Source organism: Triplophysa rosa, unplaced genomic scaffold (assembly GCF_024868665.1).
Source record: "Triplophysa rosa unplaced genomic scaffold, Trosa_1v2 scaffold271_ERROPOS316772+, whole genome shotgun sequence".
Classification (NCBI taxonomy): domain Eukaryota; kingdom Metazoa; phylum Chordata; class Actinopteri; order Cypriniformes; family Nemacheilidae; genus Triplophysa; species Triplophysa rosa.
The window spans coordinates 47,385-64,698 of NW_026634286.1; the positions used below are offsets into that span (position 1 = coordinate 47,385).

At 40.4% G+C, this 17,314-nt stretch overlaps 1 protein-coding gene across 1 annotated transcript in view; it reads left to right on the forward strand.

Annotated features, from left to right (window-relative positions):
- LOC130550257 (protein disulfide-isomerase TMX3) overlaps nt 1-17,006 on the forward strand; it is a 25,222-nt gene extending 8,216 nt beyond the window's left edge. The window contains exon 3 of the mRNA XM_057327677.1: nt 15,020-17,006. Within this exon, the coding sequence (XP_057183660.1) occupies nt 15,020-15,277 (258 nt within the window). The 3' untranslated portion in view covers nt 15,278-17,006. The remainder of the gene's footprint in view (nt 1-15,019) is intronic.
- Nucleotides 17,007-17,314: the final 308 nt, after the last annotated feature.

The window sequence follows — 17,314 nt, forward strand, 5'->3', positions numbered from 1 at the left end:
AGGTCAGGTCTGCCCTCAAAACTCTTCCAGCTATTTATAAAAACTATATCATTCTGCAGGCACCACTCAGACAACCAGCCATTTAGTGATGATAATCTGCTATAAATCTCACCACCACGATAAGCAGTGAGGGGGCCAGAGAATATTACAGTGTCTGACATCGTGCTTGCGAGGTCACACACCTCTTTAATGTTATCTTTTGTGATCTCCAATTGACGGAGTCGAACATCATTTGTGCCGACGTGAATAACAATCTTACTGAATTTACGGTTAGCCTTAGCTAGCACATTTAAATTTGACTTGATGTCAGGCGCTTTGGCTCCCGGTAAACATTTGACTATGGTGGCTGGTGCCTCTATGTTAACGTTCCGAACAATAGAATCATCGATAACTAGGTCACTTTCAGCAGGTTTCTCATTCGGTGTGTCACTGAGCGGGGCAAACCTGTTCGAGACTGTAATCGGAACGGTTGAGTGATGTTTTGTCCTGCGACTACGCCGTCTCACAGTCAGGAAGTTTCCCAGCTGCGGGGGATTTTCAACCGGAACCGAGCTGTGTGCGCTAATGTTGCTCGCATCCAAAGTGTTTTCTATGGTCGTTAAGCTCTTACTATCCTCAGTTAAAGATTGGATGCGAGACTCTAATTCTAAGATCTTCTCTGTCAGCCCAACTATTTCCCTGCAATTATCGCATACCATAACCCCACCGCCACCATGGGCCACTAGATCTACAACGTTGACATCAGCAAACCGCTCACCCAAACAACGCCACACACGCTGTCTGCCATCTGCCCTGTACATTGAAAAACGGAATTCATCCGTGAAGAGAACACCTCTCCAAAGTGCCAGATGCCATCGAATGTGAGCATTTGCCCACTCAAGTCGGTTACGACGAAGAACTGCAGTCAGGTCGAGACCCCGATGAGGATGACGAGCATGCAGATGAGCTTCCCTGAGACGGTTTATGACAGTTTGTGCAGAAATTCTTTGGTTATGCAAACCGATTGTTGCAGCAGCTGTCCAGGTGGCTGGTCTCAGACGATCTTGGAGGTGAAGATGCAGGATGTGGAGGTCCTGGGCTGGTGTGGTTACACGTGGTCTGCGGTTGTGAGGCCGGTTGGATGTACTTCCAAATTCTCTGAAACGCCTTTGGAGACGGCTTATGGTAGAGAAATGAACATTCAATTCAAGAGCAACAGCTCTGGTGGACATTCCTGCAGTCAGCATGCAAATTGCAAGCACCCTCAAAACTTGCTACATCTGTTGCATTGTGCTGTGTGATAAAACTGCACATTTTAGAGTGTCCTTTTATTGTGGCCAGCCTAAGGCACACCTGAGCAATAATCATACTGTCTAATCAGCATCTTGATATGCCACACCTGTGAGGTAGATGGATTATCTGGGCAAAGGAGAAGTGCTCACTAACACAGATTTAGACAGATTTGTGAACAATATTTGAGAGAAATAGGCCTTTTGTGTACATCTTGAGTTCAACTCATGAAAAATGGGGGCAAAAACAAAAGTGTTGCATTTATAATTTTGGTCAGTGTATATGTATATGTAAACATACTGTACACCGTATTGGGCAAGCTAACAGTTACTCTATGAGAAATTAAGCTTTACTACACTAAAGCTGCCACCCTGGAAAATGTATCAAGATAAGATACAGCAACATGACAAATGTAGTTTACTACATCGAAGGTCTTTTTTATTTTTTACCGACTTCATTCCAAATGCTACCAGTCAAACAGATTATTCGGAAATTCATTTTCCAAGTAAGGGGCCAGTCAACATCATTTATCATTGATCATCATTGATGATGTTGACTCAAAATCATTAGCTGCGTTTACATGGACACATCAGATTGAATTTAATCAGAAATTCAATCTGAATGTAGTGTTTACATGAAAGGTAAATTAAGTGATCTGATTGATGTGCATGTTTACATGACAAGCTTCAAATCCGATATAATCTGCTGACATGAGCACACTGCACAAGTGTTCACCTAAATACCCACTAAAACAGTGTTTTAAAGCACGTTGTGTATATTTTATTTTGCAAATGGCACGAAAAAAAATGTACAGTTAATAAAGGCAGAGTAATATCTCGTGCCAATGAAGCAAAACTACCAAGACCCAATTGTACTATACTACCAAGACTTCAATTATAATGAAGATCATTATAATATTCACAAAACGGCTACTCAAACAATGTTGTAAGCACAGATGTATTTATTTTAAGTCACAGACACCAGCATAATAATGTACAATTCATGAACGCAAAATAATGTCTAAAAACAGTTAATCCTTCCAAAGCACATGTAAGTAAACGATAAATAAAATAAATGTTCAGTAGCCAATTGTGAATATAATGAAATTTTATGATTAGATATTTTAGCCTACAGTATGTTTGTACATCTGCAAATGTATCGTGTTTTAAAAAGGTACTGAGAAATTGCGGTTAAAAACTCACTCCAGGGAAACATTTAATTTTAAATATTTTAAATGCATAGAAACATTAATATGTTCATTTAGAGATGACAAGCATATGGATATTTGTACCGCTTTGTCAGATTTATGGTTTTTGGTTTATTTAGCAGCAGCTGCTCCCTTCCGTGCGTCATACGCCCTTACGTCTGTACGAGCCAGCATCGTCTTTGGACATGCGCACAACTTCCTACTTCGGTTTTAAATCTGATCAAGTGTTTACATGTCCTATCAAGAGGATTACAAACGGCATAAACCACCCCAGATCGCAAACTGACTCGGGAACGGATCCGCCCCGGAAGTATCACAAGCTCCGGAACGGATGTGCAAAACGGGTCTGGAATGGAGTCCACTTGCACAGCGCAGCGGATCCAGAAAAAATAAGGATTGCGGATCCGGACCAGATCTGGGGCAGACCCGCCCTGTATCCACTGATAAAGCAGCTAATCCGCCACTGATCCTATCAGGACCTGTTTATAAAGAAGCTGATCCACCACGGATCCGAGCAGGACCCGTTTATAAAGAAGCTTATCCGCCACGGATCCGAGCAGGACCAATTTATAAAGAAGCTAATACGCCACGGATCCGAGCAGGACCGCTTTATAAAGAAGCTGATCAGCCACGGATCCAATTTGGACCCGTTTATAAAGAAGCTGATCCGCCACGGATCCTATCTGGTCATTCTGTCTGGATACCTTTCAGATCCCTCATTTAAAACTAGTATTCTGGCCAAAACTAGCTAAAGAAATATTTCAAATCTAATGGACCGACATTGGATAGACTGGAGTGCTCTATAATATTTAATATGCCTACCTTTATTAATAAAACATGATGAAATCATTCAAAACTTGTAAATCTAAATTCACCCATTTTAGCCAGTAACAATTATTTATGTATACAATTAATAGGTATTACAGAAAATTAAATGCAACCATAAATTGTCCAAAGAACGTTTTTTTATTTAATGAAAAAGAACACTTTTTAATGTAGCTCAAGAAACATTTATTATTATTAATGTTGAACTGCTTATTTTTTTGTGACGAAACTGGGTTTTTTGAAGATGAATAGAAACAAACAAAAATAAATAAATAAAACATTAACTATTTAAAGTAGTAAACTTTATCTCAACTGTTACTACTTAACTCAACTCAACTCAACTTTATTTATATAGCGCTTTTACAATTTTCATTGTTACAAAGCAGCTGCACATGAGACACATTGACTACAAGCAAAACAATCAAAGTTGTACCTGCAAAAACAAGAAAAGGTTGAAAACACAGAAGACAGACATACCCACACACAAAACACTCCACACACACAACACGCACACGCACCAACACACACAGACACAGAGACACACACACACACACACGTACGTACACAGACAAGTACGCACACACACACACGCTCAGTGAGAGCACACATTTAGGATAAAGGAGAGAGAAGCACAGGTCAAATATAACAGATAATAAATTCCTATATGCAATATTAATTAAGTAAAACTTTAAGATTCTAAAGCAGCCCCCCCGGTCAGGCAGATAGTGCAAAAACAGTATGCAAACGGTGGCGAGGAACCCAAAACTCTAATCGAGAAAAAAAACCTCAGGAGAACCCAGGCCCAACCAGGGGATTCCAGTTCCCCTCTGGCAAAAGCTGCTGCCTCTGCACAAGCTCCAGAGAGCTTGCACAACAAGGCTAAATAAAATAAATAAACTTAATAATAAAATAAATTATAGTTTAAGATTATCATTAATAATCTAATAGCATTTGAAATTTTGTGGTGAAGACATGTCAAGAGACCGCGTCCTTCTTTATCCAGCTCTATCATCTCAGCTCTTGTCAGGTCCCCACTTCCCATTCTCCGCTCTACCATCAGGTCAGGCCATGAACTGCATCCTGCTCGCTGTGGTAACCTTGGAACAATGAGACAAGACTGGCTGAGAGTAGAGTACTGTTCTGTACTCTTTGATGCAACAAGTACATCAGTTGTGTTTTTGGTTCCGGTTGATCTAACTAATGCAGCCTAAACCCTCTGAAGATTTATATTATGGAAGAGTAGTGTATGCAAGATTAAAAAGATGCGTCTTTAGTCTAGATTTAAACTGACAGAGTGTGTCTGCCTCCCGGACAGTGCAGGGAAGACTATTCCAAAGTTTAGGCGCTAGATAGGAAAAGGATCTACCACCTGCACTTGATTTTGAAATTCTAGGTATTACCAACTGACAGGACGCCTGAGAGCGTAATGCACGTGAAGGACTGTAATACAAAAGGAGTTCATTCAAGTACTGAGGAGCTAAACCATGTAAGGCTTTATAGGTAATAAGCAAGATTTTAAAGTTAACGCGATGCTTTATAGGTAACCAGTGCAAGGTTGACAGAACCGGGCTAATATGTTCATACTTTTTTGTACGTGTAAGAACTCGAGCTGCCGCGTTTTGGACCAATTGGAGTTTTTGTAATAAGCCTGCAGGGCAACCACCTAACAGTGCATTACAGTAGTCTAGTCTTGATGTCATGAATGCATGAATTAACTTCTCTGCATCTGAGATTGACAGCATATGACGTAGTTTAGATATATTCTTAAGATGGAAAAACGCAATTTTACAGGTGTTGGCGACGTGGCTCTCAAATGACAGATTACTATCGAATAGAACGCCAAGATTCTTTGCTGACGACGAGGGTTTTATGGAACATCCGTCAATAGTTAAACAGTATTCTTGGTTGTTACTTATAGCAGTTTTCGGTCCAATAAGTAACACTTCCGTTTTGTCCGAGTTCAGTAATAAAAAGTTGTTACTCATCCAGTTTTTTATATCGACTATGCATTCCATTATTCGATGGAACTGCTGTGTTTCATGAGGCTTCGAGGAAATATAAAGTTGAGTATCATCAGCATAACAGTGAAAGCTAACTCCGTGTCGCTTTATTATATCTCCTAGAGGTAGCATGTATAATGCGAAGAGCAGAGGCCCTAAGACTGAGCCCTGTGGTACACCGTACTGGACTGTTAACTGTTAAACGAACACTTCAAAACACAGAAGTTAACAGTGAAACACCAAAACGCTACTGTTGGGTGCTGACAGTGGGACGGCTCCTTGAGTTTCCCCTATCTGCTGCCAAGTTGAACCACCGTATTACGTGTTTTGTAATGTCATCATCAGTGGCGGCACGGGAGACATGGCTCTTTCTCACAGCACCTGTGATACACAAGCAGATTTTCATTAAACATATTCATGAAATCACATAGGAGATACCAGTTTTTTTTAAGGATACACATAACCACTTTCTTTAAAACAAGAGTGTTCAATCTGACATTTATAGGTACACTGTGTAACTTTTGGTGCTCTAGCGGTTAATAAACAGAACTGCCTGCGAGTTGTGAACCTCTGTGTTCTTTTTAAGTCTGTAGGCAAAGTTTACATACGTACCTTAAAGATGAAATTCTCCAAAAACAGACCAGTGGCACTTGTATGAGCTGTAAGCTGCAACAGAACACACACACGCACAATATCTTAATATGATTTAATATCTTAATATGACATGGAATAATTAGTCTACCAGAACTAAAGTTTACTGATACAAATGGGTTTTCAAACTACGAAGTAGGTTATCAACCTAAGAACTTTTAACTTTAAATTATTGGTATGAATCTTTTGAAATTGCACATTTATTACATGTTAAAAGCTGTAGTGTGGACTATTATTAGTATTTGACAAAATAGCTTGCTAAATCAAGTTTAAAACAGTATCAAATCTTACTTTACTCGGTTGTTTGTAAAATATGAAATACTGCAAGACCAGTGGCACTTGAATAATGAGCTGTAAGCTGCAAAATAACACACACACAACAGAACACGCGCACACACACACGCTCACAGTATCTTAATATGATTTAATATGATATGAAAATTATCTGAAACCGCATTAGATGGGGAGGTGGGGAATATATGTCAAAATATTAACAAAAGACTCAAACTATACCAGAAGTTCAGTGTAAAAAAACAGGTAACGTTAACGTTAGGCCTAACATCAGTTTATCTCACCTGCTATTTTACTGGAAAGGGGAGAATATATGCACTCAGGATTGGATTAATCCGATTGAATCACCCCACCTCCTAGAAAGATAAAGACATTCCGTCCAAAAATCTTTTGCTCAAAGTTATTTACCAAATTAATTTTACTCAACGCTAATGACAATGTGCTGAAACTTGGCTTGCAAAAATCACTTCAGAATTAAAAACAGCAATCAACGGTAATTTACTGGCTACGTAACTGTACAAATAAAGCATATTTTAACTATTCTTACCGTGTTCCGTCCTTACCGACCTGCCAGCTCCAGCGTTTCCACTGTGTGAGGAGATGGATTAAGTGACTGTGACGGTTTAAAAAAGGCACGTTCGGTCAGAGATTTCGCCCAGCGTCAGTTGCGAGTCCGCGAGTTGACTGCGTTGTGCGGAGGCGGGGCATATTCTGTGCTTGTGGCCGAATTGAATCTGAGAGTACAGCGGACCAGGTGACGTGAAGGAGGATCCGCACCGGAGTCAACTTGGAGTCAACAGAATCAGGCTTGGGCATTTTTAATCTTATTGACGTGTTTATATGGAGCGTTTTCATTCGGATTGGAATTTTAATCAGATTACATTGGTCCATGTAAACGCAGCTATTGTGTCATCAACATATTAATTATCTACACCTGTGTATCCCAATTATATACACCACTCGTCAACATATCGCACTTATTAACTTAAAAGCTTAACTTCACAGATATATCATTAATCGTTATCGTTATAATCGTTAATATATATCTTTCATTACAATGTATTTTGTGTTTGATGTTGGTTTATTGAGAAGATTGGAATATTGGTGATGTGCAGTGGCGATTGTGGTGATTAGAGACATGAACCTAGTTGTAGACCTATTAGTCAGATATGGTGACCCATACCCGAAATGTGACCTATTAGTCAGATATGGTGACCCATACCCGAAATGTGACCTCTGCTTTTAACCCATCCAGAGAGTAGTGAACACACACACAGCAAATCGTGAACACACGTACACCCGGAGCGCCCAGTAGGGGTAAGGTGCCTTGGGCACCAGAAGGGCACCTCAGTCGTTACCCGCCGGCCCTGGGAATCGAACCGGCAACCTTCTGGTCACGAGTCCGACTCTCTAACCATTAGGCCACTAATGTACTGTTCATTTGAATCGCATTTACAGAGTCATTTACATGTGACGGTAATCCAGCAGCAAAAAAGCAAATCACCAAGAGGGCTGAGCAAGCGACTCTGAGTGTATTGAGCGAGCGGAGCAGAATTTTCAGAAAGGCGCTCTCCGCTCCGCGAGAAATATTAACGCTCCGCTCCCTTCTATGCTCTCACTCTGCTTTGCTCACATGCTCTGTCCAGGATCAGTGATCCTTAGCAGTATTTCTGATTTGAGCTTTAGAAATGCTAGGGAAAATGTAGCTTTTGTGGACGTGTTAAACTGCAGGTTCCTTTCGAACACTAAGTTTCTTTCTGTGTTTTGGATCACCCTTAAAATCAAATCAGAAATAGGTTGGATGTTGTGAGATAATACTTCTGCAGATCTGGGAGCACAAAAACAAGACACAGAGAGGCATCAAGCTTTTGAACTCATTCATTTTAGAAACTACAAGTCTTTATATACGGTACCAAAAGACACCTGGAAGGTTTCATATGTCCAGGGTTCACAGAATGACCAAATAAGGTATAGCAGGTGAGACAAAGAATGTTTAGCTTAGAAGGAATCCCCTCCTGCATATAAATAGCCAGAAGGAATCCCTTCCTCCAACTATATAGCCAGCAATGTATTCAGTGAGCTTAACAACTTCACAATTCAATATTTTGCGGGCTTGAAATCATTTATGCGGAAATTAAATCTAACAGGACGTTATCGCGCTACTTTATCAAAAAGAGCTTCGCTACTGAAAAGCTATTTTATTGAGAAAACAGCGACGCTACCACGACGCTACTGAGAAATGTACTTAAACTAGTACTGCCCAACACTGTATATGTCATGACTCTGCCTCATCATGTCATGTCTATTCTTGGTCTTGTGGCAGAGTCATGGCAAAGCCTTAGGTTATATGTGGGGAGAGAGATCCAGTTTTTCTCCCCCACTACCCGCGTTCCCGGAGGGTCGCGTTATACAGATCGGGGTTATCAGCACGATCGGACCGTCCATCTCTCCCCCGGCAGCTCCTCCTCCGCCCATCAGCATCCGTGGCCGGCGTAGACGAAGGGAGTCATGGGACTCCCCGTCCGACTCCTCCGGTACGGAGCTAACCGGGCTCCCCATCGCTTCTCTCCAGCCGGCCACACGTCATGTGGGCCGGGCCAAGAAAAAGAAGCCGAGGAGGGGGATGCTGAACCCTGCCCAGCCGCCAGTAAGCGCTGCCCAGCCGGCGTCCCAGCCGATGGTCCAGCCAGCGTCCAGTCCAGTGCAGCCGGCATCCCAGCCGGTGCAGCCGGCGTCCAGTCCGACGCAGCCGCCGTCCAGTCCGGTGCAGCCGGGATCCAGTCCAGTGTCCAGTCCGATGTCAAGCCCGGTGTAGCCGGCTTCCAGTCCGGTGCAGCCTGCGTCCAGTCCGGTGCAGCCTGCGTCCAGTCCGGCTCAGCCGGCATCTAGTCCGGTGCAGCCGGCGTCCAGTCCGGCTCAGCCGGCATCTAGTCCGGTGCAGCCGGCGTCCCGTCCGGTGCAGCCGGCGTCCAGTCCGGCATCCAGCCCGGCGTCTAGCCCGGCATCCAGCCCGGCGTTCATATATATATATTTATTTAATGCCATCATTTTATGAATGAAAACCTGCATCACTGGTATCAGTACTACTGATGTCTCTATGACATTGTTCTTTCTTAAATTTAACATTAATTATGGCCATTTAACATTAAAGTATAATTGAGAGCTGTTTTAACATTTATAAGGCTTGAAAAACTTTGAAATTAAGTGAACTTTAAACAATCTTTACAAGCCCATTATAATATCATATGTGTGCCCTTTCTACCTGTCTAACAGGTAGGAAATATAGAAATTGAAAAGTTCTCAAACACTTAAAAGAGACTCTGGGTGTGCATCAGAAAAACTGGGTGTGCCTCATTTATTGCCTTCATTATTCCGTAGGAGTCACTCTGAAAACGGTTATTGCTGCTTGCTAGCAAGGTTAAGTCAAAGATTCTCCATTTGTTAAGAATGCGCAGCAAAGGTCTCCCAAGATGCTGGGGTCATGTCACAGTTAGCGGCTGTTTGCAGATAGGTTGGCAGTCCGAATGTCGGCAGATTTATTTTTTAAGAAAATAATTGAAAATTGAAATTACATTTGAAATAAACAAATATAGTAATTAAACAACAACAGCCTAAGTTTCGAAAAACATTTTTATAAGGACTATAAAAAAATAATTATGCATCTAATTTTTAGGTGGCACACCCATGGCTACGCCACTACTTAACCGCTGTAGGAAACGTTTTCCTTGTCGAAGCAGAGACCAGGAGACGTTGGGATATCTTTCATACAGAAGTTCTCTTTATTGAGGACTCGCTGTGCGTCGCTGTAGTTATCCAAGTCTGACTTTTAGTTCAGCACAGTAGAGTTTTATACCTTTCAAGGGGGCGGGATACATAGTGGAGGTGATTTACACAAAGCATGCAAATGCAATACAGGAATCAACCCATTACCGGAATTGTCCCAGCCAAGGTCTCATCAGCATAACAGTGTCATTCAAATGCATAAGTGGTAATCCAATCAGCCTGACAGTATTGCCCATACCTTCACATTATCATAGAGACAAAGGCTTAGCTGTTCCTTAAGGCTTAGCATTCAACTTTAACGTGGGACCCTGCCCAATGGTCAGGAAGTGAATAAAGATAAAAGGGCAATGTCTCAGACATCTGGGCTGCCTGACTTGATCTTCTTAGAATGTCATCGTCTTTACCTCAAAATGTGAAACATAATGTACATAACTTTAACCCAGATATAACATTGTATAAATTTGTAATCCCACACCGCTAAATTCTACATTTAATACAGAAGAATTCTGATGAAACTACAACCACATTGAATTCTTCTTCTCGTTTGTTGTTTGATTAACATTAATGACAGGTGTCACAGCAGCAGGTTTAAGAATGCTTCCCCTTTAAGAGCTGCAGATCGGATCTTACTCGTTCCCCATTTTCACAACTCTATGCACTCATTTAAGATTTTATTTAACTCGTAGAAGCTACCTGACTGTACTGGACATGTCAAGGCCATTTCAAATCGTGCTAAAATGGTTTGAAAGCCTTTGCATGAATAATAGCACGATCATATAATGTAACGCTAGCCAAAGGATGACTGAAAAAACGGAGGTTGTGGTAATTGCTTTAAATATTTTAATTTAATCTGTATACTGTAAAGTAATTATACACATTAGTTGCATTATTTTCGACAGCACTATATACAGTATATGTAACCAACTGAGATAGTAAACACAAGGCACAAGTTAACATTTGTGTAATGAGCAACGCTTAGCGAGAACAGAACATTAATTTATTACAGTATTGAAATGAAACATCAGCCTATTCTTGGGAAAAATGTACATGGTTTTACTATAGTAACAGTTGTCACGATCGTGGAAGAGAACCCAAATACAGGCAGGCGGTAGTGAAGGGGTTAAACAAGGATTTAATAACAAGGGACAAAGTACAGAACAAAGGAAATACCCACGAGGGGGTGTCAAAAACCGAGAACGAACAAAACTACAAAACTATAACAGAACACTTCCCACGATGGGGCAAAAGTAAATAATTATACAAAAACTCGACACAACGTCACAAAACAAAAACACGGCAGGGTAAAAACACACGAACCTCACAGAATACGGACAAGGCTAGGGATGGGAACGGGAACACTGAATTCAAGCACAAGCACAAGCACAAGGAACAGGTACACGGTACATACACAACGTAATACACGAGCAACAAGACAATGAAACAAGAGGACTATTTTATGGGGAAGACAAATGAAGGATAACGACACAGGGCAGGTGAGGGTAATAAAACACGGCCGGGAAACAATACAGGAAACGAGAGGGGCGGGTCCAATGACGAGACACTGGAGAGAACGCATATTATTGTCAAAAGGACAATAATATGTTTCTCTCCACACATAACCAAAGACTTTGTCATGGCTCTGCCTCAGGACCAGGAAATCCAAGACTAGGTGAGGCAGAACCATTACAAACAGTAGTTTAGCAAAGGCATTTGTTGTAAATCCACAAATGTAATATTGTTTCACTACAGGAGCCATACAATGGTAATCATTCCGTCTAGAAAAAACAGTTACTCAAAGCAAATTTCATAAGAGGTAAACAAAGAGGTCACTTAACACAGCACGTTCTCTCGATTCATTCAGCTGTATAGTGTATCACACTGAGTATAAAATTCTGATTTTAATGCAAAGATAAGCAACAGCTATCGCTGTGAAATGGCTCAGTGTGATTGTTGCCGTGGTAACACACAGTAGCGCGTTTTTGCAGGAGTTCTTGTGTTCAGCATTTCTTAATCCTTGCCAACCCTTTATCGGGCAAGTTACCATATTTGGTAACTTAATCGACCAATCACAATGGCGTTTCCATGCCTCTGCGTGAGCTTGTGTAAGCACATGGATGTCTCCTAGTCAATCAATAGAGATCAGTCTATGTCACAAATAGTGACATCATAGCATGTGACCAATCAGGAGTTGCCGGGGGCGTTTCAAACTTCAGTGTAATTCCAGAATTTGTGAAACACAGATCTGCGTTCCTACCTACTCCCACAAATATGTAAATATAATTGAAACAAACAATGAAACTCACATGTTGAAATAGATGCTGTTTGTGTAGGATTTCTAGAAATTAGTGAACATTGTTGCTGAAAAATGGTAAAATAATATTTGATCATGCGCCCATTTCAGGTAAATGACAAAGTGTCCATTTTTAGACAAACGCCTGATAAGTCTAGTAAGTCATACTTTTAAAAATGAATGAAAGTGACCTATTAGTCAGATATGGTAACCCATACCCGAAATGTGACCTCTGCATTTAACCCATCCAGAGAGTAGTGAACACATGCACAGCAAGTCGTGAACACACGTACATCCGGAGCACTGGGCAGCTATCACTAAGGGAATGGGAATCGAACCGGCAACCTTCTGGTCACGAGTCCGACTCTCTAACCATTAGGCCACGACTGCCCCATAAATAATAATGCATTTACATAGGGCAATCGTATTTATTAATGCATTGAATGTTGCCACAGGTTAGTATAACATTATACAGATTTATACATATTTGTGTTTATTTTTGTACTGTGAGCCTTATTACTGCTATAATAAGTGGCACCAGCAGTACTTAGTGCTATTTTTCACTTCTTATTATACAGTATCTCACAGAAGTGAATACACCCCTCACATTTTTGTAAATATTTTATTATATCTTTTTATGTGACAACACTGAAGAAATGAAACTTTGCTACATTATAAAGTAGGTGTATAGCTTGTATAACAGTGTAAATTTTCTGTCCTCTCAAAATATCTCAACACACAGCCATTAATGTCTAAACCGCTGGCAACAAAAGTGAGTAAAACCCCTAAGTGAAAATGTCCAAATTGGGCCCAATTAGCCATTTTCCCTCCCTGGTGTCATGTGATTCTTTAGTGTTACAAGGTCTCTGTAATCGCTCTCACTCTCTCATACTGGTCACTGGAAGTTCAACATGGCACCTCAACTCTCTGAGGATCTGAAAAAAAAAATTGTTGCTCTACATAAAGATGGCCTAGGCTATAAGAAGATTGCCAAGACCCTGAAACTGAACTGCAGCACGGTGGCCAAGACCATACAGCAGTTTAACAGGACAGGTTCCACTCAGAACAGGCCTCGCCATGGTCGACCAAAAAAGTTGACTTCACATGCTCAGCATCATATCCAGAGGTTGTTTTTGGGAAATAGACATATGAGTGCTGCCAGCAATGCTACAGAGGTTGAAGGGGTGGGGGGTCAGCCTGTCAGTGCTCAGACCATACGCCGCACACTGCATCAAATTGGTCTCCATGGCTGACCCAGAAGGAAGCCTCTTCTAAAGATGATGCACAAGAAAGCCCGCAAAAATTTTGCTGAAGACAAGCAGACTAAGGACATGGATTACTGGAACCATGTCCTGTGGGCTGATGAGATTAAGATAAATTAATTTGGTTCAGATGGTGTCAAGCGTGTGTGGCGGCAACCAGGTGAGGAGTACAAAGACAAGTGTGTCTTGCCTACAGTCAAGCATGGTGGTGGTAGTGTCATGGTCTGGGGCTGCATGATTGCTGCGGGACTGGGGAGCTATAGTTCATTGAGGGAACCATGAATGCCAACATGTACTGTGACATACTGAAGCAGAGCATGATCCCCTCCCTTGGGAGACTGGGCCGCAGGGCAGTATTCCAACATAACGACCCCAAACACACCTCCAAGACGACCACTGCCTTGCTAAAGAAGCTGAGCGTAAAGGTGAGGACCTAAACCCTATTGAGCATCTGTGGGGCATCCTCAAACGGAAGGTGGAGGACCGCAAGGTCTCTAACATCCACCAGCTCCGTGATGTCGTCATGGAGGAGTGGAAGAGGACTCCAGTGGCAACCTGTGAAGCTCTGGTGAACTCCATTCCCAAGAGGGTTAAGGCAGTGCTGGAAAATGATGGTGGCCACACAAAATATTGACACTTTGGGCCCAATTTGGACATTTTCACATAGGGTTATACTCACTTTTGTTGACAGCGGTTTAGACATTAATGGCTGTGTGTTGAGTTATTTTGAGGGGACAGCAAATTTACACTGTTATACAAGCTGTACACTCACTACTTTACATTGTAGCAAAGTGTCATTTCTTCAGTGTTGTCACATGAAAAGATAAAATAAACTATTTTCAAAAATGTGAGGGGTGTACTCACTTCTATGAGATACTGTATATTTACATTTTATATGTCAATATTCTTTGTTTTTAATAGATCTGCACTTCACTGACATGGTTTTGAGTGTGTGTTTGAACAAAAAAGAAAAAAATGTCCTAAATAAAAGAAAAATGTTCCTAAATAAATATTCTATGAAGTTTATATATGTTTTATGCATTTATTTATATTTTATATATGTGTCTTATATTTTTAAATATATAAAAGTTTTGGGGGAAATTACCATAGACCAGCGAGGAACCATATATGGTAACTTCATTGACCTTAATTTTCAACAAGAAAAAAATCTTTTAAGTCACACTAACCTCCAATAACACTCCAGGGTTGAAATTTTGAATTTCTAAGTATTTCAGTGAGTGCCCTATAAAGGATTAATGTTAGTTGTTCATGTTAGTTCATGGTGCATTAATGATGCATTAAGTTTCAACAGATTTTAAGGATGTATTAGTAAATGCTGCAATTAACATGAACTGACATTCAGCAACATATTTTTTCAGCATTTATTCATCTTAGTTAATGTTAGCTAATGCATTAACTACTGTCCATCTTTCTCTTGTAGTCGGTGTTTCGCAGTTCACCGGTATTGGGTTGCTTCCTGTTTGGCTTGCCATTAGGCGTCATCAGTCTCATGTGCTATGGAATCTGCACAGCAGAATCTGATGACAGTACAGACGACATGGAATTCATTAAGAGAGAAGGCTTTACGGATGAGGACGAAGAGGAGAGTGAGAATGAGGCGCGGCTTCAAATAAAACACACAGGAGAAGAAGATGAGGAGGATGAAAATGAAGAAGAGACTAAAGAAAAGGTTGATTAAAAAATATACATATTAATGTAACAAATTGAAATGCCTCTGTATGAGAGGAACTATTGGTCTAGGTCCTTTTGACTGGCTTGGTTTTCATTGGGTTATTTACTGTCTTAATTGACCTTTTATTTTCTGAATGATTCCCCAAATGTCAAATTTACACTGTAACTTGATGAGGGTTGAGTATAGCGTTAAATTTTGTTCTGTGTAGTTTAAGGGTAGATAATAGCCAGTCAGTCACAAATGGCACACAACATGTTAAAAAAACAGTTCACAGAATTACTCACCCTCATTTCATCCTAAGTGTACAGGACTTCATTTATTCAGCTGAACACAATCAGTTATATTAAATAATACCATGGACCTTTATAGCTCTGTAATGCCATTTTTTAAGCTCCAAAATATCTGTAGCGGTTTTAGCTGCATGTTAAAATAATGATGAGTTTAGCTCACTAAATATGGTTCTCCACCAGATCTATCATCACATCCATGAAATGAGTTATTTAAAACTTCAATTTTAGTCAGGGAATTAGTTTAGCTCAAAGGAAAATACGTATAATAATCGTCATTAAGTATACATATTTTACTGTTTATGATTAGCAGTATAGTGATAAAAATACTTGTATGTATTCGTCCAGCAAATACATCAATGATATTATACACTTTAACGTTATCTCATGGCCACAAGTAACATGACTTTACCATACAGTATTTAGAGCTGTAGCATAGATCGAAAAACAGTTTAAGTATAATTCAATTTTATTTATATAGCGCTTTTCACAATGTGCATTGTTCCAAAGCAGCTTTACAGGAGCAAATAAGAAAAACACAGAAAGGTAAAACACAGCACAGTGCATGGTGTTTATAGACCAAGCAACATCATTATAATAAATAATATCTAATAAATAAATGAATAAATAAATAAATAAATGCAGTCTCATAAGTATAATATGTGAGCGTTGAGCACAGAAAACCCATCACAAGTGAATATTTGGTAGTTTATTAAACTCTACTCTACACGGTGCGACATAACGACGATCGCATAAACACAAACATTACATACATGAAACACAAATGCGCTAGAGAGAGAGAGAGAGAGAGAGAGAGAGAGAGAGAGAGAGAGAAAATGGCAGCGAGGCAGGGCAGGTAAAGCATTTCTGAACACCAATAAAATCATCTTTAACAAAGAAACACAAACTTGATGCAGCTATTCTATGTATAGAATCGGATACTTGCGAGCTCTGTGCTGGAGCAATATCCGTATGCGCGTGGAAAGATGGAAATGTTCAAAAGGTTTCAGAATGCAGTCCTGCTGGAGCGCTGAGTTTAGGGTTTAGCCCTGGTGTCTGAATTTTGCAGGGCCTATGCGGCCTCCCAGCGGGGGGACCTGACCTGCCACAAGGTGGCCTGCGGGCCAATGCCATGAAAGCGATAAGTGGGCCATTGAAAGTTCCTTTGTTTCTCATGGTGCCTTATTTGCATAGCTCTGACAGTATGGTTAATTTGCACCTAATAACTAAACTTAGTTATGGACATAGTACGATGCATGTTATAGTATTATAACATAGCTCATCAGATAGGGCAGGGGTATTCAATTAAAGTTCCAAGAGGTCCAGTCTTTATACTTTCTTCCAAACGGCGGTCCGGACAATATGTTTTTTTAAATAACAAAAAATAAATATTTAATCAATTTAGCCCACTTGGATGTAGAGTTAGGTCCATAAATATTTGGACAGAAGCACATTTTTTGTTATTTTAACTGTGTATGAAAGTGTATTCGAGTTACAGTTTTATAATAGATATTGTCTTAAAGTGCACACTCTCAGCTTTATTTAGAGTGTATTCACATCCAGATTAGTTTAAGGATTTAGGAATTACAGCTCTTTAATATGAAGCTCTCCCCTTTTTCAAGGGACCAAAAGTAATTGGACAGTTGAATCAAAAGCTGTTTTATTCACAGGTATGGGCTTTTCCTTAAATAATTTCTTCATAAATGAAGCATGTTAAAGGTCTGGAGTTGATTCTACATGTGGTGTTTGCATTTGG